The sequence below is a fragment of the Kogia breviceps genome, chromosome 2 (assembly GCF_026419965.1).
Source record: "Kogia breviceps isolate mKogBre1 chromosome 2, mKogBre1 haplotype 1, whole genome shotgun sequence".
In the NCBI taxonomy this organism is placed as follows: Eukaryota; Metazoa; Chordata; class Mammalia; order Artiodactyla; family Physeteridae; genus Kogia; species Kogia breviceps.
In genome coordinates, this window is record NC_081311.1 from 147,863,624 (window position 1) to 147,891,176 (window position 27,553).

Sequence of the window (27,553 nt, forward strand, 5' to 3'; positions counted from 1 at the left end):
AGCCATTGAAAGGAATGAAACTGGGTCATCTGTAGAGACGATGGACCTGGAGACTGTCATACAAGGTAAAATAAGTCAGAAAGAGAAAAAAAAATATTGTATATTAACGCATATATGTGGAATCTAGAAAAATGGTACAGATGAACTGGTTTGCAAGGCAGAAATAGAGATACAGATGTAGAGAACAAATGTACGGACACCAAGGGGGGAAAGCAGAGAGCGGGGTTGTTGTGGGATGAATTGCAAGATTTGGATTGACATATATATACACTAATATGTATAAAACAGATAACTAATAAGAGCCTGCTGTATATAAAAAAAAGGTATCAACTAGATTACCTCTCAGGAAATTATGCTGTTGTTATTCAACTCAAAAGATTTACAACTTTGACTATAATACTGCTACTAATGACAACAGTAATAGCTAATATTTGTGAGTCTGACTCCAGAGTATATGCCTTCAAGCATTATGCTATCATGTGGTATGCATTATATTTGTTTAGCTTTGTAAAAAGTAAACAATCTATCTTTCAGTTGATTAAAATTAAAAAGCTATCAAAATTAAAAAGCTATCAAAATGTCTTATTTATATACAATAACATGTTTCTTCTCATTGTAATATACCAACCAGCCTCTTATTTAACCAGTCCATATGATCATAGGTGAGACTCCCACCAAAATCTTCTGTTAACTGGCATGGTTCTATATAACGAGTCAATTTATTGGCAGACACTAAAATAACCTAGAAAGGTAAAAAGAAAGAAAAAAAAAAACTTAGTCACTATTAACGTCCATGAAAAGTGATGAGGAGGTAAAATTGATTAGCATATGCAATATTATTTCCAACATGATGAAATATTACATAGATATTTATTTAAATAATACAACAGCATTTAAAATCAATTCAATAAATTGTGGCTGTTAAGAAATAAGCTATCATAAACCATTTATAATAACACATTTTAAAAAACAAGAGACATTAGTAGCTCAATGAAATATTTTCAAATCTTATCAATATGAATAATTTCTTGGTAGTAAAAATCAATTCCTTTAGTACAAGGATGTATTCGTCAAAGAATTTTCACATGGTCTTAAAATTAGCTAGGTACACTACAATAATAAGCACAAATGAATAATAAATCTGGAAATCAAAAAATTATATACTTTTCTAACATGAAATTTTTCTGTCATTCCTTTGGTTATATATTAACAAAACATATCCTCTAATAGTAGAGTAAAACTCAGGATAACATATACTAATATTTAACTTGAGAAACAGAACTAGAAAGTAGAGAGAAGTTCAGAGAATTCATAAACTTGAAACTTACCCATTAAAATGATACTCTTTAAACTTTAAAAGATTTCAAATACAAATTTAAAAAAATGAACAAGTATACCATTTTGGCTCTAAATAAAACTTCAATGAAGATACACATGAGTATTAAAAAATACATATGTGGGAGAAATATTCAAATGGTAGTGTTAATGCAAAAGACTTGATAAGAAAAATAACATGTCCAACTGGAAAGAGCACCATACCCACCCTAAACAACAACAAAGCCCAGATAATCTACAAAATTAAAACTTTCCTGAAACTACTCAGAGAGCTGAGGTCACAGAAAAACCAACTAGTCTGAATATGCAGAGAAGACAGGCACCATAGAGAGAGCGGTAGAAGGGGTGACTATCAAATGTGAGGAGTAAATCTTTGGGGATGATGGAACTATTCTGTATCTTAACTGTGATGAAGGATTTATGACTATATCTGTTTGTCAAATCTCAAAATTGTAGGCTAAAAAAGGAATGTTACTGTATGTAAATTATACCTTGATAAATTTAACTTTAAAGGGGGGGAATAAACTCAACAACATAAGGAGGACTTGTGAAAGAACTATCAGGGAAAGAAAGAAGGAAAAGAAAAATTCAGAAACATACCCAATATGCAAAACTAGGTATATCCATACTATATATGAAGTTGTAATGTAAACAGTAAATAAGGGGAAATAACCAAGACTACAAAATGCTTGGCTAAAAAGGGGGAAGGGGAGTTACCCTAGGAAGATAACAAAAACATGGTATCAAAAGTTCATAAAAGGGGACTTCTCTGGTGGCACAGTGGTTAAGAATCCACTGCCAACGCACAGGACACGGGTTCAACCCCTGGTCCTGGAAGATCCCACATGCTGCAGAGCAACTAAGCCCGTGCACTACAACTACTGAGCCTGCGCTCTAGAGCCCATGTGCCACAACTACTGAGCCAGTGCGCCTAGAGCCTGTGCTCTGCAACCAGAGAAGCCACCACAATGAGAAGCCCACGCAATGCAATGAAGAGTAGCCCCCACTCAATGCAACTAGAGAAAGCCCACATGCAGCAACAAAGACCCAATGCAACCAACAATAAATAAAAAAATAATAAAAGAATTTTGAAAGTTCATAAAACTATCAGAGAAAAATAAATCCTGTCATAATTAGAGTTTATAACAAATTACTATTGGTAACAACGTATTAAATGCCTTGGATGCTTAAGTTAGAAAAGAAAGGCTAATGAATAATGAGCTAAGTGACCTACCTAAGAAGTTGGGGGGCAGGGAGTGGGAGGAGAACAACAGAATACATCCAATGAAAAGAGAAGGAAGGGGAGAAATTAAGAAATTAATAAAGTCAAAAGTTGTTCCTTGAAAAGACTAAAATGAAATCAACAAAGTTCTGATAATGTAAAGAAGAAAAGGAAGGTACACATAAATAACACTAAGAATAAAAAGAACATGGCTACATAGACAGCAGTGATTTAAAAGATACAGATGGACAAAGGACATGCTTTTGTCAATAACTATGCAAATATAGAAGAAATGGACAAATTCCTATTAAAAAAGTAATTTATCAAAACTGACATTAAAAAACCCAGAACACCTATAATCAATGAGGTGAAGTGAATAACTAGATTCTTTTCATTTTCAGTGATCATACTGTTAGTGGTAGTTTTAGCATTGCTATTCAGAGATCACTTGATGAAAAAGACAGCAAATGATTAACATGGGTTATTCTTATTCTCCTATCCCTCATGTCCTTGAGAAAACAGAATTCTTGAGAAGGAAGACGTGAAAGGGAAAAAGTTACCCTTATGGTCTTCAATTTGAATTGGAAGTATCAGATTAAACTCATGATGTATTTCATTTTAAATAAAAAACACGCACACTCACATAATATAAACTTTCTAGTTCTGTCCACTGAAACGTTTAGAAATAATGACAAAAGCATTCTGTAGAAATGCACACTCCTAGCATCCCAGATTGTTGTCTTCAAATACTGTTTCCCCCTAAATGGAATCAAGGTTCCTTGGAGAAATGGCCAATCCTAGGTCTGGGGCTGGAAATACACATGGTGAGCTTGTAACATCTTCCCATTCAAATATCAAGAAAGCCATCCAAGACTTTTAGGGTTGTGCCAAAAGGTCTGGAAAAGGCCTCCACTGGCCAAATAAGTAACAATTTGCATATCAATTCAAATTCTTTAATAAACTAAAGGATCTAGGCATTGAACATCAATGGCTGCTAATATCACAAAAAAAGAAGACAACTATTATGGGTCTCATGATCAAGGAAACATCATCACCAATAAACAACTTTGGAAAAAGAAATTCAGGTCTTAATCTAATCAACTGTTTGAATGCAACTATGAATTCATGGAAATAAAGAGATGCAAAAGAGGAAAATAATATGTTAAACTATACCACGTGGATGCTCGCTGAAACAAAAAATCCTGTAAAACACATATCCTGGTCTCCCCAAGAAAAAAAAATTGTGTAAGAAAAGAGAAAGAGAAATTAAGATTAAAAAGCTTAATTTAATGGACTAACATAAAACTCCACAACCAATAATAAGAGAATTACATATTCTTTTTAAGCAAACAAGAAATATTTAAAAACTTGAGTGTATATCAGGTCATAAAGAAAACCTTGGTACAATTCAAAGGAAATAACTCATAACGTTCTATCACCACAATGAAATTAAGCTGGACATCAATAACCAATCAAATCAGAAATCATTAACAAGATTTTAAAACCTATCCATTTGGAAAGGCATCTCAAACCAATCACAATATCTGGACAGTATCTGGATCCTAATTCAAAGAAATAAATCAATCTGGGTGCATTCACAATTTATGTATAAATTTATGAATAAAATTTAAAATATATTATTTATACAGAATATTTTTATATATTACTAAATCCTTTTATAACATTCATCAAATTTGAAGCCAACTGGCTCTTTGATATTAAGGAACTGTTTATTTTAAGGCACGATAATGGTCTTGGGCTGTATTTTTTTAAAGAGTCTGCAGACATTCAAATATCTTAAATTTCCTTCTCTATAAGATCCCCAGCCTTCCTTGGGCAAAGTGGATAGGGGTAAGGATGGGGCAGGTGGACCATGGGTTGACAGTTGCTGGAACTGGGTATAGGGATACATGGAGTTAACTATAATATTCTGTTTACTTTTTGATGTGTTCCTAACTCCTTATAATAAAAATACTAAAAAACTAAAACACATATAAATCTCTTTAAAAAAAATATTCCTAGAAAGAAAATACCAGGCCCAGCCAATTTACAAGTGAGTTTTAAAAATTAAAGAACAAAGGATCAATTAAGATGGCCAAGGAGGAGTATGTGGAACTCACTTCCCCCTCATGAACACATCAAAAGTACATCTACATGTGGAACAATTCTCACTGAAGATGAACTGGAAACTGGCAGAAAGACTCCCATACAAGAAAGGCTATAAGATCCACATGGAATCAGGTAGGAAGGGAAAAGGCATGATAAGGTTGGGACCTGTGCCCCTGAAAGGGGACACAGAGGAAAAGAGAGATTACATGGGTGGAGACCCGCCCTGGGGAGTGAGCAGTTCAAGCCACAGACTGCGCATCTCACTCTTGGGGTCCAACACAGGGGAGACAGGCCCATGGTTGGCTGGAGGACTGCTGGGACTAACTGGAGGGGTATGGGAAGCCTGGACTCCATTTGTGAGAAGTGTGCATGCCTCATTTGCCCATGAGGCAATGAGGAGAGAACAGAGTGAGGACCGTCCAGTGGCTGCAGGGTTTCCTGTGACTGCCTCAGTGCATATCCCAGCTGAAGCGAAGCAAAGGCTCCAGGCCCGCTTACTCCATGTTGCAAGTGGTACTGGATCTAGGGGGTCACATGACCAGGAGAAACCTCAGCTGTGGATTCAGAGGCAACTCGGTTGCAGAGCAGTGACAGCCACTGTTGGCACATACTCAGGCAGTGCATCAGAAGCAGCCCTGAACTCTGACAGCAGCCACTCCCCTACAGCTCACCTCCCAATACACACTGAGACCACAAGGCCCCACCTGCCCTGTGGTGTGGCTTCATGACAGGGCAATGGTGGTAGAGGCTGGGGGTGTGATTGGCTGGGGCTGACAAAGGGGACTTGGACCCCAAGGCTGTGTCTGAATGAAAGGGGAGAAACAATTGCTGGCACCTGCAAGGCGGTGCAGCTTAGAATCTGTCTGCAGGCAAAACAAGCCAAGAGTGCACACAGGCCCCACTTGCTTCAGCACTCCCCCACTCTGGGTCAAGGGTCATGGTGCTGGGAAAGTGGAAAGCACACACTTAAAGGGAACAAAGTCAGCACAGGCCTGACCTTCAGGGCTTCTGCTCGACCAACTTGGGATCAGACGCCACACCTGAAAGGGCAGTGATGGCCACTGAGCAGAGGAGAAGCCTCGTCTCATACCCGGCTACAGCTCTGGCCTCTCCATCTTCAGCGCCACCTCTTACCAAGGTGATAGTGGTCAGCATACCCTGAGGAAAGACATGACTGGCATCCCTGTCAAATCCAGCTCTCCAACCACTGGGCACTGGGCATATGCAGTCTGTACATGAACGATCCCACATAGGGACAGCCCTTTAAGGCCCAATAGGTAAACTATTTCACCGAAATTCATAGAGAAAGAGAAAGTTAAGTAAAATGAAAAGGCAGAGGAACTGGTCTCAAATGAAATAGCAAGAGAATAACTAGGAAAAAATAATGAAACAGAAATGAACAATTTACAGAAAAAGAAATCAAAGCATTAGTAATAAGAATGTTAACTGAATTAGGGAAAAGAATAGATTAGCACAGTGAGAATGTTAACAAGGAACTAGAAAAAAGCAAGAAAACCTAATCAGAAATGAAGGTTTCAATAACTGAAATAAAAAACACACTAGAAGGAATGAATAGCAGACTAAGTGGTGCAATCTTCTGCACAGAATAATGGCAATCATCCAGTCAGAACAGCAAAAAGAAAAACAAATTTTAAAAATGAGAGCAATTTAAGAGATCACTGGGATAACATTAAACATATCAACTTTCACACTATAGGGGTCCCAGAAGGAAAAAAGAGAAAGAAGAGGATCAAAAATGTATTTGAGGGCTTCCCTGGTGGCGCAGTGGTTGAGAATCCGCCTGCCGATGCAGGAGACACGGGTTCGTGCCCTGGTCCGGGAAGATCCCACATGCCGCGGAGCGACTGAGCCCGTGAGCCATGGCCGCTGGGCCTGTGCGTCCGGAGCCTGTGCTCCGCAACGGGAGAGGCCACAACAGTGAGAGGCCCGCATACCGCAAAAAAAAAAAAAAAAAATGTATTTGATAAGATTATGGCTGAAAACATCCCAATCCTGAAGAAAGCAGCATATATCTATGTACAAGAGGCACAGAGGGTCCCAAATAAGATGAAACCAAACAGATCCATACCAAAACGTACCATAATTGAAATGGCAAAAGTTAAAGAGAGAATTCTAAAGGCAGCAAGAGAAAAACAGAGATTCATATACAAGGGAATCTCCATAAGGCTATCAGCTGATTTTTCTGCAGAAACTTTGCAGGTCAGAAGACAGTGGCATGATATACCTAACGTGCTAAAAGGGAAAAAACTGCAAACTAGGATACTCTACCCAGCAAGATTATCATTGAGGAATGAAGAAGAGATTAAAAGAAAAAAACTTCTCAGACAAGCAAAAACTAGAAGGGTTCATCAGTACTAAATCAACTCTAAAAGAAGTGTTAAAGGGTCTTCTCCAAGTGGAAAGGAAGTAATAATCCATGGAAAAGGGAAAATCTCACTAGGACAAGCAAATATACAGTAAGGGCTGAGGAACAACTACTTAAATAAGCTAGTACAAAGATTAAAACACAAAAAATTATAAAAGAAACTATAACTTTATATAAACCGTAAAGGCATAAAATGAAGATATAAAATGTGACATCAAGAACACAAAGTGGAAGGAGTAAAATATGTAGATATTTTAGAATGTGTTTGATTTTAAACAACTACCAGTTTAAAACAAGTAGGTAAGTTATAAGTCAACATACATGAAGCCCATGGTAACCACAAATCAAAAACGTTCAATAAATACACAAAAACTGAGAAGAAAGAAACACAAGCATAATACTAAAGAAAATCATCAAACCACACGGGAAGAAACAAAAAGAAGAAATCAACAGAGAAGAAAGTACAAAAACAACCAGAAAACAAGTAATAAAATGGTGATAAGTACATACCCATCAATAATTACTTTAAATGTCAATGGACTAAATGCTCCAATCAAAAGACACACTGTGGCTGACTGGATAAAAAACAAGAGTCATCTACATTCTGCCCATAAGAGACTCACTTTAGTGCTAAAGGCACACACAGACTGAAAGTGAGAGATGGAAAAAGATATTTCATGCAAATGGAAATGATGAGAAAGCAGGGACAAAACAGACTTTTTTTTTTTAAAAAAGGCTATAACAAAAGACAAAGAAGGACATTATATAATGATAAAGGTATCAATACTAGAAGAGAATTTTACACTGGTTAACATATATAAACCCCAAACAAGAGCACTTAAATATATAAAGCAAATAGTACAGATATAAAGGGAGAAACTGACAATCATATTGTTAACATATATAAACCCCAAACAAGAGCACTTAAATATATAAAGCATATAGTACAGATATAAAGGGAGAAACTGACAATCATATTGGGTTGGCCAAAAAGCTCGTTTAGGTTTTTTACATAAGGTGTTATGGAAAAACCCAAACGAACTTTTTGGCCAACCCAATGAAATAGTAGTAGGGGACTTGCGCATCCCACTTACATGAATAGACATCTTCCAGACAGAAAATCAGTAAGGCAACAGTGGTCTTAAATGAAACAATATACCAGCTGAACTTAACAGATGTCTACAAAACATTTCATCAAAAAATAGCAGAATACACATTCTTTTCAAGTGCACATGGAATGTTCTCCAGGAGTGATCACAAGATAGTCCACAAAACAACTCTCAACAAATTTAAGAGAACAGAAATTATATCAAGTATTTTTTCCAACCAAAACATAATGAAACTAGACATCAATTACAGAAAGAAAAATGGGAAAACCAGAGACTAAACATGCTACAAAAAACACCAATGGGTCAATGAAGAAATCAGAGAAGAAATCAGAAAATACCTGAAGACAAATGAAAATGGAAATACAACTTTCCAAAATCAATGGGGTGCACCGAAAACAGTTCTAAGTGGGAAGTTTGCAGTGATACAGGCCTTCCTCAAGAAGCAAGAAAAATTTCAAATAAACAACCTAACCTACCATCTGAAGGAATCAGAAAAAGAAATAGAAACAAAGCCTGAAGTCAGAAAAAGAAAGGAAATAATAAAGATCAGAGAAGAAATAAATGAAATAGATACCAAAAGAGAGGAGAGATCAATGAAACCAAGAGCTGGTTCTCTAAAAAAATAAATAAAACTGATAAATCTTTAGACAGGCTCACCAAGAAGAAAAGAGAAACCAAATAAACAAAAGAAAAAAGAAAAAAAGGAGGAATAACAACTGATACCAGAGATATAAAAAAAAAAAAAAAATAGCAAGAGAATACTACCAACAGTTATATGCCAACCAACTGGACAACCTAGAAGAAACAGACAAATTTCTAGATATGTACAACCTGCCAAGACTGAATCAAGAAGAAACAGACAGGGCTTCCCTGGTGGCGCAGTGGTTGAGAATCCGCCTGCCGATGCAGGAGACACGGGTTCGTGCCCTGGTCAGGGAAGATCCCCCGTGCCGCGGAGCGACTGAGCCCGTGAGCCATGGCCCCTGAGCCTGTGCGTCCAGAGCCTGGCTCCGCAGCAGGAGAGGCCACAGCAGTGAGAGGCCCGCATACCGCAAAAAAAAAAAAAAAAAAAAAAAGAAGAAACAGACAATATGAGCAGACTGATCACTAGTAGCAAAACAGAATTTGTAATTTAAAAAACTCCTAGCAAACAAAAGCCCTGGACTGACTGGATGGTTTCACAGGGAAATTCTACAAAACATATAAAGAAGAACTAATACCAATTCTTCACAAACTATTCCAAAAAACCGAAGACGAAGGAACAATCCTAAATGGATTCTACGAGGCCAGCATTACTCTGATACCAAAACCAGACAGACACTACAAAAAAAAAAAGAAAATTACAGGCCAATATCTTTGATAAATATAGATGTAAAAATCCTCAACAAAATACTAGCAAACTGAAACCAACAATATATAAAAAGGGTCATATACCATGATCAAAAGAGATTTATTCCAGGGATGCAAGAATGGTTCAATATTCAGAAATGAATGTCATACACCTCATTAACGAAAGGACAAAAATCACATGATCATCTCAACAGACACAGAAAAAGCATTTGATAAAATTCAACATGCATTCATGATTAAAACTCTCATCAAAATGGGCATAGAGGGAACATATCTCAACATAGTAAAAGTCAGTTATGACAAACCCACAGCTAACATCATACACAATGGTAAAAAGCTGAAAGCCTTTCCTCTAAATTCAGGAAAAAGAAAAGGATGCCCACTCTCACCACTTTTATTCAACACAATTTTGGAAGTCCTAGCAATAAGTGGTACTGGGAAAACTAAACAGCTACATCTAAAAGAATGAGATTAGATCATTTTCTCACACCATATACAAAAATGAACTCAAAATGGATTAAAGACCTGAATGTAAAACCTGAAACCATAAAATCCTTAGAGATGAATATAGAACATTCTTTGACACAGACTGTAGCAATATTTTTTTAATTTATAGCCATTGTTTTGTATTAACTTTTAATGGTGTATAATCTCTAAAAATACTAAATCATTATGCTGTACACCCAAAACTAATGTAATAGTGTAAATTAACTATACTTCAGGGACTTCCCTGGTGGTGCAGTGGTTGAGAATCTGCCTGCCAATGCAAGGGACACGGGTTCGAGCCCTGGTCTGGGAAGATCCCACATGCCGCGGACAACTAGGCCCATGAGCCACAACTACTGAGCCTGCGCGTCTGGAGCCTGTGCTACACAACGAGAGGCTGCTACAGTGAGAGGCCCGCGCACTGTGATGAAGAGAGTGGCCCCCACTCGCGCAACTAGAGAAAGCCCTCACACAGAAATGAAGACCCAATACAGCCAAAAATAAATAACTAATAAATAAAATTTTTAAAAAACAACTAATTTGACTTATACTTGAAAAATACTGAATTAAAAAAAAATTTTTTTTAAATACTTCAACCAATTGATATCAAAGAACAGATCATTTCAATCTTTTAAAAAAAATTTTTTGAAGTATTTATTTATTCATTTATTTAGTTATGGCTGCATCAGGTCTTAGCTGCAGCAGGCGGGATCTTTCATTGCAGCACACAGGCTCTCTAGTTGTGGCGCACGGGCTTAGTTGCCCCACAGCATGTGGGATCTTAGTTCCCCGACCAGGGATCAAACCCACTTCTCCTGCATTGGAAGGCAGATTCTTAGCCACTGGACCACCAGGGAAGTCTCCCAGATCATTTCTATCTTAAACAAATGCTTCCAAAGAATAGAAATGCAGCAAATACTCCAACTCAAATTATGAGACTAGAATAACATTGAAACCCAACAACAATTTGAGAAAACAAAAAACCATAACGAATGGCAAATATCCAGGTTTAGCCGGTATCAAGTGTCAGCAAAGCTGTTGGGCAGCATGAATTCTTACACAGCAGAAGTGCGTACATAAATTAAAACACCTTTGGAAAACAACTTGGCATTATCTTGAAAATTTGAACATTTCTATAACCTATGCCTGGATATTCTGCAAGCAGAAAAATCTTATACATATTTATCAGGAGACATATGTAAGAATATAAACATCATTCATAATGTCAAAAGAATGGAAACAACACAAATGTCCATCAATAGGAGAATAAGTAAATTGTTTTTATTCACAGAATGGAATAACATTCAGCAGTGAAAATGAATCAACTACATCTACTGCAAGAATATGCATAAATCTTAAACATATAATGATGAGTGAGAAAAAGCAAGGTACTGAAGACTAAAATCATATTATTTATAAAGTTCAAAAATAGGTAAAACTATATTATTTAAGAATAAATAATATCTTTAAATGGAAACTCTATAGAAATAGATATAAAAGAATAATAAAAGATAAACACTCCCTATTTTCTTCTAAAGATTTTGTCTTTCCCATTTATGTTTTTAATACACACACACACACACACACACACACACACACACACACACACACATGCACGAGAACACGAACAAAAGATGGGTAGATACATATAAGTTAGGTGTTAAGGGATGGGGAGGTATGTGAATGAGACCAGGGAGGGGCACTCAAATTTATTTCAAGCTGTTGATATTTGGATTCTTAGGTTGGGCTGTGGGTACCCAAATGTTTTATTATTAAGCTTCATGTTATATGTATTTTTAAAGAATATGTTCTAAATACTATATTAAAATAATAAAAACAGAAAGAATGAACAGAAATAGGGAATCACTGATAGAAGGGGCATCATGAGATCTCAACTCAAATTGAAGAAAGGGTAACTCTTCTGAGGCAGCAAATAAGGAGGTTAGAGAAAAAATAGACAATCTTGTGGTGGTGATGACAGAAAGCAGAGGAATTTATGTGCCTCTTTTTTTCCATTAAAAAAATAAAAAAGATATTGAACATCAAATTACATTTTTGGTTAGTTTAATAACAGACTATATTATGTCTATCTATTTTAAAAGGCAATTTAATGCTATCTCTACTATAAAGAGTTTAGCATATCAATTTCACCGTTCTCCTGTTTTTGTACTAATGGGAGCTAATTTAAGATAAACAATAAAAAGAACACAGAAAATGGTTTTCTCTTAGTGAAAAACTTGTTAAAGAGGGCTTCTATTTCATCCTCTTGTTCTAATGCAACTTTTTTAGACTAGTTCTTAGAGACAGGTATGATGTTAAACATGAAATAATGAGTGGAGTTAGGCTATGGAAACCATTTAATCTGCCACCAACTCCTTTTGGGATCAAGACAGAAAACTTCCACACTAAGAAAATTAAACACTATCAGATCCCAGGGTGGGGCTTTTCCTTTCTTCAAAACTGTCAATCTATTAAACAGAAATATACTAATAATGAAACAAAGAAATATGTATTTATTCCATGAGGAAATAAACTACTTGCTAAATTGAGCATCAATTCATATCTGAAAAGATAACATTTCCAGAGCACTCTCTGCTGAAAAGAGGACTGAATAGAAAACTTAAATAACATAATGAATGGTCTTTTTGCTCTTCTGCTCTTCTATTTCTGCTCTCTTTATCTGCCACAATATTCAATTTAAGCAGTGAAAACATATCTCTTGAGAAATTGCTATAATGTCCCTTATAATTTGACATTTTAATGTCAAATGTTCAACATTCATTATTTACTGGACATTAAATTTATTTATTAGAAGTATTATTTATTACAAGTTATGTGTTCTAGTGCTGGGAATATAAGGATAAATAAGTCATGCTTCTACAAAGTAAATGAGCTTTTTATTTCTGCAATATTCCAGAGAGAGTTGTGCATGCTTTTATAAAAAATAAATAGATTAAAGTTTTCTGGTTTTCTTCTAAAGCCTTTACTGAAAATACTCTAACTAAATCTAAATGTTGTCCCTTTCGTCGTAGTAGCACAGAGGGCCAAAGGCTTTACTAGAATACCCCAAATGATTTCCAAATCCCTTTCCTGAGCCATAAGCCAATCATTTCACCTTTGTGCCCTAGCTCTGCCACAAATTCACTGACTTGTAGAAGTCAACCTGAAGGAATTCACTCCAGGCTTATCTCCCCATGTGCCAAAGAAGGCAGCTGTATTAAATTATCTGTGATGTCTCTTTAAGCTCTAAGAGGTCATAGTTCTAATGAGTTGTCATCCTATACATTTAATTTGGGCCATTTTCTCTAATATATGACCTGTCTTGCCCAACGAAAAGAGCACTTGTCACTTTCTACCCACTCTGGTTAATCTCACTATTATACTTAAATACATTAAAATCATTTTGCAGTTGTAGTTCCTAAATACAATAAAATCATTAGCAACAGATTTCAAATTTAATAAGCCAAAGGGAAAATTCACAGTTATTGTTATATATGGCAAAAGTTTATTTACATCTGAATATTCCTCCTGAAAGCTTTTTCCTAAAAAATCAACTTAAATGTAAATAGTACAGATTCTTTCATGATGTAAAATATATTTGAGAGTATACTATCCCTTACTAAATTTAATTTTTTAAATAGTTGGCTAAGATTACTCCTATTATATTTTTACTTATGCAAAACAAATGTAAACAAGCGAACATCATAATTATAGAGACATACATAGAACAAATTTTCTCCATCATCACAAAAATTTTATAGAATCCATATTCTTATAAAATTCACTGGTGGCTGTTCAAAGTGAAAACAGTAGATCTGCCATGTAGATATACAGAATTATATCAACAGCAAAGGTATCTCAAAGCTAAATAATATGAAAAAAAAAGCAATAGTTTGGTCAGCTGACTCAAAACTATCATCACTTCAAATTAACAATTTAGACAACTATCTACCATGGTGAAATATCTCAGTTTCCACTGCAGTAATCTCATCTTTACTTGAGAGGAGAAAGTGTAGAGGAGGCTGGCAAAACAGCTATAACTGCTTCTATTTTATTGTACAATACATGTTTCAAAAAGAATGAGGGACACATTTTAGGAAGAGTTTGCAGTAATAGGAAAGAATCTTACTGTATGAAAATGCTGTATATCTAAGAATCACCTTTTTTGAAGGGAGTCAGGAGTGGCATCCTAAAAGAGGAAGGAGAAGCCCTACTCCCACCACACAGCAAAAGTACACTCTGTTTACAAAGGTAAAGAACTGTTCACAGGCCTTCGGAAAACGACACCACTTGCCAGAATGCAATGTATAAACTACAGACAACTACTTCCAAGAGGATAAATCAAGTTTGGACAGATAATTTAACTCTATTCTTAAGTGATAGCAAATGTCACAGAGGGATGTGATTTCACAAAAAGAATAAATTCAAAGGCACAAGCAAAAATAAGACACTGCGTTTTTCGGGGGTGGGGTGGGGGAGAGTGGGAGTTTCAGGCCTGAAGTAAAATGTTAAAGAAATGCTAAAAAAAATAAGTGGTGTAGAGAAAGATTTCTGGACGTTAGAAAGGCACAGAAACATTAGAAAATAGATAATCTACATGAAAAAAAAAAGAGAAAACTGACACATTTCAGAGCCAATGTGGCAAAACAGATTTGGAATCCCAACACTAGGTTATTTTCTCTAAAATCATTCATTGCAGCTTCTTAAATTACAAAATGCTAGTAAAATTTCCTATATTCCCTTCTGTTACAGTTCTTAAAGAAGCCACTAATACAGCAAACCTGTACAAAAGTTTAAATATAAAGCAATGCAAATCAGGGAGTCACTTTATCTTATAGGAGATGTTTTATTACTGGCAAAGAGGAAAAAAATGATAAATAAAAAATCCAGTCCCCCAAAGCAATGATCATCAAAATTAAAAACAAAACTAGAAAATAAGAGTCTAAAACATAATATTGAGATCACATGTATTATGTCTGGCCCCTTTTCACCTATGATTCTAGATATGAAAACACAGAAATAATGACATAACTGCTGAAAATTCTAAAGAAATATTTTCTAAAGCTATAGAAAAAGCTACAATCTTTAGTTGTGACTCCTTAATGAATAAGAAATAACACTATGAATTAGAGCAAAAATATTAAAAAGTACAAAAAGACTCTAGGCATTAGAATATTCATTTAAACATAATATAGTCAGTTGTTTATTATCTACTATAAAACTTCCAAATATCTATTGACATTGTCATCTACTCTAATTAAGTGGTTAATTGATAGGAAGACCATTTTTCTAGCTCAAAAGCACATCTCCTTAAAAATCAAACAATGCCTTGCTTGTGGAGAAGATGGAACCACGAACTCAACAGTTCATTTTTTTCAAAAAATACTTAAAATAATACATTTTCCAAAGGTACTGTACATTTTAGAAGACAGTCCACTGCATCACTCTAAAGCAGTACTTCCCAAACAGTTATGAAAATCTTATATCATTCTACAGCATTTTATCACTTTTTCCCAGAACATAATGTAGAAGTAATATACAATGAGCTTATTTTAAGTTTAAAAAAAGAATTCACTAAATTATTAATATTATAAAATACTGAATTAAAGTGAACTTCATAATACCATCTTAACATATACCAAAGTAAAAGAAAGACCAATTCTGGCTCTTCCCATCTACAAATGGAAGTCATAATCTTTAATTTTAAAATAGCTATGTAAGATACAGAATGAATTGTAAATCATTTTTAAAACTATCTACTTTCATATTGGATTTTAAGACTACATATAAATTAGGATGAAAAATGGTATTATGCCATCAAAAACAGGGGGGGAAACTTTTTATAACCTGATCTTTGAAATTTAACTTTTACACTTAAAAAAAAAATCAGCTGATTTATTTTTATAATTTTTACGTTTCTTTTGGGGTTTTTTTTTGTGTGTGGTACGCTGGCCTCTCACTGTTGTGGCTTCTCCCGTTGCGGAGCACAGGCTCCGGACGCGCAGGCTCAGCAGCCATGGCTCACGGACCCAGCCGCTCTGCGGCATGTGGGATCTTCCCAGACCGGGGCACGAACCCGCGTCCCCTGCATCGGCAGGCAGACTCTTAACCACCGCGCCACCAGGGAAGCCCAATTTTTACGTTTCTTTTTAAGCAACTATATATGAGAAAACATCGGCAAGCCTGGCCTGGTAGACAACTCACTGACTGTGTAGAAAGTCTTTCATTCCCCATAAATGAAGATCCAAATTAGATTTAATCACATTATATACTATCTTTTTTACCATAATTTTTAGAGTACTAAAGACATTATGATATTGAAATAATAATTTTGATGAAATGAGTACAATTTATTCATCTGGGGATAACTGTCTTGAGGCAAATTTTCAGCATTACCATTCTTATGCTCCTTATTACATTGTTATATATATAACAAATATCAGTTCAAAACAGAATTTTATGGTTTCTGTCATTGACGAGTGTTTCATTTAAAATAAAACCACCATATCATTTACGATTTCTAGCTGAGTGATAAATCTTGAATGACTGACAGATCTCCAACTAACTAGTCAACTGATAATATTAGAAAGATTTTAAACTCAATTAAATTAATTCAAAATGGTTTAAAGATTTCAACGTTAAGACCTGAAACCTTAAAACTCCTGGAAGAAAACATATGCTGTAAGTTCCTTGACAGAGGTCTTGGTACTGACCTTTTTTAATCTGACACCAAAAGCAAAAGCAACAAAAGCAAAAATAAATAAGTGGGACTACATCATACTAAAAAGCTTCTGTACAGCAAAGGGAACCATCAACAAAATGAAAAGGCAACCAACTGAATGGGAGACAGTATTTAGAAATCATATATCTGATAAGGGACTAATATCTAAAATGTATAAAGAACTCATACAACTTAATAGCAAAAAAACAAACATCCGATTAAAAAATGGGTAGAAAATCTGAACAAGATATTTTCCAAAGAAGACATAAAGATGGCCAACAGGTTCAACATCATTAATCATCAGGGAAATGCAAATCAAAACTACAATGAGATATAATCTCACACTTGCTAGAATGGTTATTATCAAATAGACAAGAAACATCACGTTTTGGCAAGAATGTGGAGAAAACAGAACCCTTGTACATTGCTGGTGGGAATGTAAACTGGTGCAGCCACTATGGAAAACAGCACAGAGGTTCCTCCAAAACCTCTGTACCTTCTGAATAAGTCAGAAGGAGAAAGAAAAATAGCATCTCTTATATATGGGATCTTAAAAATTAGCAAACAAAAACAAGCTCATAAATACAGAGAACAGCTTGGTGGTTGCCAGAGGTGGGGTGGTGGAAGAAATGGGTGAAGGGGGGTCAAAAGGTATAAAGAAAAAAAAATAATGTATTTTAAATGAAAAAATTTGCTTATATTTTTTTAAAAGGGGAGTATTTTTTAAAATAAAGTCTTCCTTTAAGCATTTAACAATTTGGAAAATAATATGAGAAAACACTAAAAAAACACTAGTCCTGGCTAGGAATACAAAGCTTAAAGAGAGATTGATATGAAAATCAAACTTCAGAAAGTAGTTTCTATTATTCTGCAGTGATATGAATGTTCAGTATGTCACTAATGTCCAAATTCAAATTTTACAAAATATAATCCTATAAAAAATATAATTCACATATCCGAAAAACTATCTAAATCTTAGGGAATGGTCAAAAGATATTACTGGGTGTTCGTTCATGCAGTGCTTAGCTCGTGCCTTCGACTGACTTTCTACAGACTAATCAATAGGTACTAACATCTGTAGGGACATGGGTTAACTTTTAGATTTTGTCCAGAAGAAATGCAAATAATTTATGATCTGTGCAGTAGATAAATTTCTGTCCAGTAGGGTAACAGAGAACCTAGAAGTTTAGAATTTATGGATCTGCAGGACATTAACTAGTTTTGTATCTAATTTGGCAATCTTATCTGCCTATAAAAATCCTAAATTCTTCAAATGCTCTTTGAACCACACCTCACAAATTACTGATAACTTCATTAGTTAATGAGTTGCATAATATGTTTAATTTACACTTATTTTATATTTACATGGGAGTCATGATTTTACGCTTATGAAAATCACACTTTAACATATGCTTTATCTTATCTGTTCAGGGATGTGGTGGGGATTATATTCTAATTTTTATCTAGTAAGCAATTGTTAATTATCTTCAAATATCCACCTCCATGAATATCCTAATATGTATGGATAAAATAAAATTCTTGAAGAAAAGGTTTATTGGTTATATTCAAAGCAGCTATCATTTTAATAATCAGAAATCTAAATTTCAGATCTATTTCCAGGGAAATCTGAAACCTAGTAACAAGCACAAACAGAACCAGAGTAAAATGGAGGAACTACAAAAAGGAGGGAAAAAGACCACCACCTACATGAGTTTTTGCCAAGTCCTCTCAAAGGAAATTTTTAAAACATAATATTTTTAAAATAGTAAAGTCCTACATAAATATTACTTTCTCCTTTATTTTATATATGTTAGAGAGGTCAATACAAATTGAACTACGCCATAGTATTTTATTAACTAGCACACAGCATTGTTCAGAAAGTTTGAGGAGAAAGATATTTATCATATGGTCTTTAATCAAATCATCTATGAAGGTTTTCTGGAATTCAATTTACAAAAAGACTTAAAACTTATTTCTCCTTTACTCCCACTCTTCCATCTGTAACTAAAACACTTATCCTCTCCTTATAAAACATTCCCAAAGAACCTAACACTGAACCTTTCACTGTGTAGGCACTCAGATGTTTTATTTATTTTTTAAATTTTACTTATGCTAACAATGTGTGTACAAGATCTAAAATGAAAATGTGTCTTTGTATATAACTTTGTGTGCTTAGTACAGATTCATGTGTATGTGTCATACACACACTATTTCAAAGTGTATGTCTGCTTATATCTGTTTGTGGAAGGATATTTTTCTCACTAAAGAAAATAACTTTCTGCAAAAACTACAAAGAAGTCAGAAGAGATGGAGCTAGAGGTATTCTTGACAGAGAAACATGAAGGAAGTCTTTGGTCCTAGATCCTAACATTAGTATGCCCTCAAAAAGAGAATAGGATCAGATGTAGTAATAAGACGAGGTAAGAGAAGAAAACAACTTAGAATGGTGGCTTGTTATCATTACCAGTAAAAAAAGCACTTTGACTATCATGAATGACAATAAAGAATGTGAAGGTGAGATCATTTCGATTATTACTTTCTCAATTTGAGGATAAGGTTAATGCCAGTACTACTTCAATTTTACCTTGTCATTAGACAGACTATAGATACTATTATCTAACCAGCAAAGGTATCAAAGCCACCAGGTATAATGTTGCTGAAAGTCAGAAAGTACTGGAATATCTGAGTTGCTAAAAAGGAAAATGAACAGGTAGGTATTAATTTCAGAGACAAGAAGGATATATAAAGAAACATTTAGGTGACCAATGAGAAAGGAATATTCAGTTGCTGATGAAAAACATTAGGGAAGTGAACAAGAGGAAGCCCATCTAGAAGAAAGAATTTAGATAGGATGATAGGTAAGAAAATGTGAAATCATGGAAACAGGTTGTCATTAAAATGACAACTGGGTGTTTATTTGATGAATATTGTGGACAGCTAGTAATAAGTCTTTGTTCTGAATAATTCAATAAGGTAAAACACAAACTTTTGCTTACAGGAACACCAGTACTCATAACAAAGTTATCCTTTTAAAAATATTTAGAATATATACAAAAACATAGGCTTAATTATAATAGCCCAAATGATCCAAAATAATATCAAGGAAAATAATTATTAATCAAACAAACATCTATATTGAATTTAATTATATATAACTCTAAGTATCATTTAATGGCTGGTGTTGAATTGCCCCTTAAAGCTGATTATGTTTGGCGGTATATTAGCCAGCATTTGAAATTACTCTCATCTCATTAGGACATTAGGGCTTATTTACTTGGGAAAAATATTCTAACTGAATCTCTTTAGTGTCTAAAAGAAAATATATTGACAGAAGAAGCTTTAACACCTGAGTCTTAAAACATCAATCTATGATATCAGTTCAAGGCAGACAGGAATTCTCTGTCTTCCATTTTTTCCTCCAAGATGCAAGGTATTTAGCCACTACAAATTCATATAGCATGAGACCCAACTAGGCATACGTAGTATTTCCGATCAGATGCGCACACCTAAGCAGGATGCGACAGGTTCCTCACAAAAAGGATCTTTGCTTCTACTTGGAGTTCACAGAGTTAGTTTCTGAACCACTGGCCTCCGTCCACTTTGCATTCCTTCAGAGCAACATTTCCTGCATGCCCCTGGCATGAAAGGTAGACTTCCCTGCCTGTATGAAATACTCATTCACCATGGCAACATCCAGGCCTCCTACATTCAGCTTTTGCTTTCTTCACTCACTACACTTTTGATTCTCCTCCTTGGTATACAGCTTCCTATCCAGCAATCAGGGTAGCACCTTTCCTAACATAATCCAGCAGCCAGGGTTGCCTTCCCTTACACTGCTGGCACACAGCTTCTAATAAGTCTACATCACAGTCAAGTCAACCAATGACAGAAGTTTGCAAGATAAAACTGAACAACAAAACAACTGTCTTCTGCTTAGGATATGTAGAACGATGGAAAAAGCATTGTTCCAATCCTTACAACAACAAAATAATGCATATTAATCTGAAAAATGACAACTTTTCTTGAACCCATCAGAGAGTTATAAAACCAATTAACCAGAAATCTAAGGAGAGATGAAATCCAAGGACACATGGAGCTGGAGCACTTGCTTACCTGGGGAAAATACCAGGTATGATACAAGCCAGGTAAGAATTCAGCTAAAGTTTTTAATGAATTGCTTAAGGCCACATGTGGTTTAGTATGAAAGTACAAAACCTGTGGGAAGCAAAGCTACAAGAAGAATTCAAAATCACTTGTAGACTCTTCTCCACAGACCTCCCAGGGACTCATAAGAAAGATTGGGGGTAGGGAGGATAAGAAACTTCAAAACAGGTCTGGGGGAAGGGAACAGCAACCACCACTATAAAGGCATGAAGCTGAAACACAGCCATGATTTTTCAACTCTTTCTCCCCTAGAGAACAAAAACTTTCAGGACCCGAGGGAAGGCAGCAAGCCTGGATGACCTTAGAGCACAAATAAAACCTCACTGCTGATACAGGAAGGGGAAAGACAGGCCCTCTATCCCAGTGGAGGCAGGAATATATTATGAGCCCAGACTACCATAGGCCTCCTAAAGCTGGGGAAGAGGGCCCTATCCCCTAGACCCTGGGTCACAGAGTCTGCCTAAGACTGAGGCTGAATCAGAACAACAGAAAATGCCCTACCGACAAACACTGAGTAACAAGTAACAGCACTCTATTCCTGAGGAGGGTCAACAGTGCAAAGAGAGACCTTTTCTGAGGCACAGGTGCAAAGGAAAGACCAACAGCTGAGGGTGAGACAAACACTAACTCTAGAGGAATCTAAAGCCTGTGATACACTGAGGAAAAGAAGAGCAACAACAAAAGCCAAAGCCAATTCAACTCCTGTCTAGACTAAATCAACCCCTACCCTGCCCCACTAAAATCCTAGCACAAACTAAGATTGGGTCCATTTGCAGGCAAAATACGATTTATCTCAGTCTTTACTGTCCTAAACAAGATGTCCAACACCCAACATACAAAAAGCAAGAAAGAAAACAACCCACTGTCAGGGAAAAAAACCCAAACAACATAACTAGAGTAAGACAGACCCAGATATTGGAACTATTAGGTATGGAATTTAAGATAACTATGATATATGCTAACAGTTCTCATGGAAGAACTGCAAGACAACATGCAAAAAAGATGGGGATTACAGCAAAGAGACAGAAACCATAAGAAAGAATCCAGTAGAAATGCTACAAACCAAAAACATGGTAAATGAGATAAAGTGCATTTACAACTGGCTCATTAATAAACTCAACACAGCCAAGAAAACAAACAGTGAACTTGAAAATGGATCAAGAGAAAATACCCAAACTGAAACACAAAAAGAAAAAAAAATAGAGCACCAACCTAGAATGGTGAGAAATTTTCAAATGGTCTAACATACATGCAATTGGAGGTTAGAAGGAGTAGAAAAACAAAATGGGGCAGAGGAAATATTTGAAATGAAAATGTCTAAGAATTTTCCAAAAGTGATAGCAGAAGTCAAACCAGAGATCCAAGAAGTGCAGCAAACAGCAAATAGAATTAACACCAATTAAAACATGTCTAGACATTACAAAATGTCTAGATTTGAAAAAAATTTTCAGTTTTTGCTGAAAACCAAAAACAAAGCAAAAATCTTGAAGGTGGCCAAGGAAGATAAAAGATATGTAACATAAAGGGGACCAAAGATACAAACAATAGTAGAGTTCTCCTCAGAAACCAAGGAAATGAGAAGGCAATGGTGTGATATAGTTAATGTGCTAAAAGAAAAAAAAATCAAACAATGAAAGAAAATTCTATACCAACAGAAAATAACTTTCAAAACTGAAATCAAGACTTTTTTCAGGCAAATAAAATCTGAGAAAACTCAATGCCAACAGACCTGCAATGTAAGATATTTTTAAAGGAAGTTCTTTAGGCAGAAGGAATATACCAACCAAAAAGCTGAAAAGAAATGAAGAACACTGGGTGTTGTGAGCAACCATACTTCCAGGAGATGCTTCCCAAAGGAAGAGCCCTGGGGAAAACTAAGTATGGGAAACACTATATGTTAAATGTATGTATCTTATGATCATTCACAACACATATTAGCAAAGTAAAAGTTTGTAGTAAAGAAATGTTTAATTAAAAAAAATGAAGAACACTGGAAATGTCATAAATGAAGGTAAATATGAAATTCATTTTTTATTTTAATTGCTATAAAAGACAAGAGACTATCTATAGCAAAAACAGTAGCAATATATTGTGTGCTTACACTATAGTAAAAGTAAAATGTATGTAAACAATGGAAGGAAAGTATTAGAGATATACTGTATTAAGGAATTACCAGTGTTAAGTGGTATATTATTTGAAGATAAGACTCTATTAATTAAAGATGTATATTGTAAACCTAGGGCAACCACTGGAAAAAAAATACTTATTACCAGTCAATAATGAAGATAAAATGTAATCATAAAAATACTCAATCCAAAAGAAGGCAGAAAAAGAAAAAAAATACATAAAATCTAACAAGATGGAAGATTTTAATCCAACCATATTAATAATTACATTAAATAGAAATGGTCTCATAAACCATCTGACAGATTGTCAGACTGGATATGAAAATAAGACCCAACTATACTACTATATTTATAAAAAATCCACTTTAAATGTAAAGAAATAGGTAAATAGATGATAGGTAAACAAGTAATATGGAAAAAGATACAATACACAAACACTAGTCAAAGGAAGCTGGAGTAGCTACATTAGTATCAGACAATGTACACCTCAGAACCAGATTATTATCATGGATAAAAAAGGGACATTTAATAATGAAATGATAAACTGGTCAACTCAGTAAGACATAATGATTTTAAATCTATGAACTCAACAGAAGAACTTAAAAATACATGAAGAAAAAACTGATAGAAATGAGAAATAAATCCACAAATATAGTTGAAGAATGCAATATTCCTCTTTCAGTAATTGATAGAATAAGTGGACAGAATATTACAAAGACTATAGAAGACCTGAACAACACTATGAACAATCTTGACAGTTACAGATCACTCCACCCACAACAGCAGAATACACATGCACAGTACATGGAGAACACATGTGCATAAGGAAATCACCAAGATAGAGCATATACTGGGTCAAAAACCAAACCTTAACAAACTTAAAATAACCGAAGTCATAAAATACATATTGTCAGACTATAATATATACAAATATTAACTCAAAATGGATAGATCTAAATATAAAACCTAAAATTATACAACATCTAAAACAAAACACGAGAGAAAATCTTTGTGACCTTGGATTAGGCAAAGATTTCTCAGCTATGATACCAAAAGCCTGATTCATAGAAGAAAAATTTAAAAATCAGACTTCATCAAAGTTAAAAACTTCTTTAAAAATGCTGTTAAAAGAATGAAAAAGCGAACAACAGATGGAGATGCAATTTTTGCAAATGACATATCTGATAAAGGATTTCTATCCAAAATATATAAATAACTCTCAAAATTCAATAATAAGAAAACAAAAAGCCTTAATTCTTTTTTAAAAATTGGGTAGAATTGAACAGACACCACCAAGGAAGGTATATGGATGGCAAACAAACACTTGAAAATATACTCACGTCATTAATTATTAGAGAAATGCACGTTAAAACCACACTGAGATACCTCTACACACCTACTAGAGTAACTATAATTTAAAGACAAAGAAAACCCGACAATGCTAAGTGCTGACAAAGATGCAGCTGGAACGTTCACACTATGCCTGTGGGAATGCAAAATGATACAGCCACCTTGAAACTGTCAATTTGGAAGTTTCTTATAAAATTAAACATACACTTACCATATGACCCAAGAATCCCACTCCTAGGTATTTTATCTCTTAAAATAAAAACTTCGCACAAAAGCCTATACACAGATGTTTACAGTGACTTTATCTATAATCACCAAAAACTGAAAACAACCCCAAATATCCCTCAACTGGAGAATGGATAAACAGACTATGGTACATCTACACAGTGGATTACTACTCAGCAATAAGAAAGGAACTACCAGTACATCCAACAACATGGATGAATCCCAAATGCAAATGCATATGTGAAAGAAGCAGATTAAAAATGCTATGTACTTTATCATTCCAGTTACTTGGCATTCTGGAAAAGGCAAAAGCCACAGGGACATAAAACATATCAGTGGTTGTCAGGGACTAAAGATGGAAGAAGGAGTTGACTACAGAAGAATATGAGACAATTCTGGAGTAATGAAATATTCCTTAGTTTCTTGATTATGGTGATGGTTACAGAATGGTCTGTGTTTGTCAGAACTCTCAGAACTGTACACTAAAATGGATGAATTTTACTGCAGTTAACTTTTTTTAAGTGCAGAAAAAAAATCACACGTTTTAAAGACATTTTGTGCTACCTCGTTTAAAAACTTTTAACTAGATTTTCTTCAATCTTTATCTAAGACACCTTGGAGACTTTTCCTCCATACCAAAAAAAAAAACTGACTTTACTGAAAATAAAAATGACTATTGTAGTCTGGCAAAGTCCACAATGAGTCCTTATTGTCTGACTCCTGTAAACATTCCAAGGCTAGATTCCACAGGGTTGAGTTAGGTTTTGCATCCTTCAGTGCTTCCACACTTTAACTAATGTAAAGTTTAGCATCTATCAACTTTCCTACTAGGAAGCTGGGATTAATAGGCTGTGGAAGGAAAAATATGACTGAATTGTTTAAATTTGTATTCCGTCTCAGGACTTCTTTCTGATCTGCAATAATATGTGTAGCCCTCCCTCAGAAACCACAGGGGATTGATTGGTTCTAGGAAACCCCATGGATACCAAAACCCACAGGTGCTCAATTCCCTTATATAAAATGGCAAAGTACAATGAATACAGTTGGCCCTCTGTATCTGTGGATGTTAAACCCGAAAATAGGGAGGGTTGACTATAAAAATCCACTTGTAAGTGGACCTGTGCAGTTCAAACCCATGTTGTTCAAGGGTCAACCAAACTTGCACACAAGAAAAGTAAGAGGGAGAGAGTAATGCCAATAGGAAAGGATGGATAACAGTGTTCATGTATCAAAACCAAACCAAATACTAAGAAATAATTACGACATCATACAAAATAGGCTCTAACTTCAATTTCTAAATGTCTAGGATTTCCTAGTATTAGTTAAATGTCTTCTTGGTAATGTAATAAAAATGTTTTTATATTCATTTTATTTATTTATTTTTGGCCATGCCACACAACATGTCGGATTTTTAAGGAAGTCCCTAAAAATGTTTTTAATAAAAAGCTTCTACTTATTCCAAAGATTCACAAAGAGTGATGAAAATGAAAACAAGAAAGCATTTGTGGCCTCGACAAAGAATCATAATTCATTCAACAAGTATGTGAATGCTGACTAAATATTAATCATTACTTAGGCACTGATTGAGCACTGCATAAAGCACTGCTTAGTATCCAATGCTGAACAAACAAAATAATACCAGCAAAATGCTGTTTTTAAAGATATAACACACTTCCATTTTTTAATAGAGTATATTTACCTCAAAGCCAAGTCTATCCTTTTCTTTCCAAAAACAGAAATGTGTTACTTTCTTATCCCAGAATTCATCTGGCTTCACTACACAAACAAGGGACACTTCAGCTGGAACAACATTCTATAAAATACAATAAAAAATTACAAATTATACATGTAAAATGAATAATTTATTAAAGTTATAAATTATTAGATATTCATGATTAGGCTGAGTAATTAGGAGACCTTTGGAAAATAATTAAAATAATAAAATAGAAGCAATACTGCAAACTTCAAAATGTACATGGCAATACAGAAATACTTGAAAGACAAGCTGATTCAGAGAAGATTTCAAAAAACAATGTAATACAGACAGTACATGTGAATTATTTTCGTATTTTACTGAATCTCTCTAACAGGAATATATTTAAGCTGCAAGATAATTTTTAGTTGAGAAATTATTAAATTTGGTTTTTCTATGATATGAAAAAAAATTTTTATAACACAATCATCTTAGAGAATTTCTTCCAATAACGTAAATCAATATTCTCACAAAATAAGTTTCTTACCAGCCATTATACAAAAAGGCCAAGATTCTGTGCGATTATTAACTAGAAGAAGAGAACAAAGCTAAATCTCAACAAACACAATTTCACGTTTACTAGATGCAGTTATTCATATCATCTAAAGAATGGAAATTAACATTTACTGAGTTTAATAAATATTCCACATATATTTTATCAGCAAGTCCCATGAAGTCTATCTTTAAAATATATCTTAATTAAACCTACCCATTTTTACCACCTACACTGCTAACATTCCCAGACTAGTCAGCCTTTTGAAACACCCTCTTAGCAGGCCTCCCTGCTTCACGTTTTCTCATGCTCCAAATAAAATTCAAACCCCTTACCAAGGCCAAGAAGGCCCTCCAAGCTCAGGGTTCCATGACCTCAGACCTCATCTCACACCTCGCCCCTCTCAGCTCACTCCTCTAACACAGCCACACTGACCTTCTTGCTGCTCCTAGAATGTGACAAGTCTGCTTCCAGTTGAGGACTTTGCCCTTGATGTTTCCTCTGCCTGGAATGTTCTTTGCCCTATACCTAGGAGTACTTCCTCAGTTTATTTAGGATTCTACTCAAGTATTCCCTCTTCAGAGAGACCCTCTCTGACCACCCTATCTAAAGTAGCAGCATCTGACTCAGTCTCTTTTCACAAATTTAGTTCTACATAGCATTTATCCTTATATGATGTTACATTACTTACTAATTTGCCTAACTGCTTATTGTCTGACTCCTC

General features: G+C 34.9%; 1 protein-coding gene across 5 annotated transcripts in view; it reads right to left on the reverse strand.

Annotated features, from left to right (window-relative positions):
• The window catches only part of SESTD1 (SEC14 and spectrin domain containing 1), a 137,846-nt gene that overhangs the window by 46,030 nt on the left and 64,263 nt on the right, over window positions 1-27,553 (reverse strand). For all 5 annotated transcript variants that reach the window (XM_059053601.2, XM_067026396.1, XM_067026397.1 and 2 more), the window contains 2 exons: window positions 26,283-26,396; window positions 629-742 (listed from right to left, as the gene is read on the reverse strand). In XM_059053601.2, the coding sequence (XP_058909584.1) occupies window positions 629-742; window positions 26,283-26,396 (228 nt within the window). The remainder of the gene's footprint in view (window positions 1-628; window positions 743-26,282; window positions 26,397-27,553) is intronic.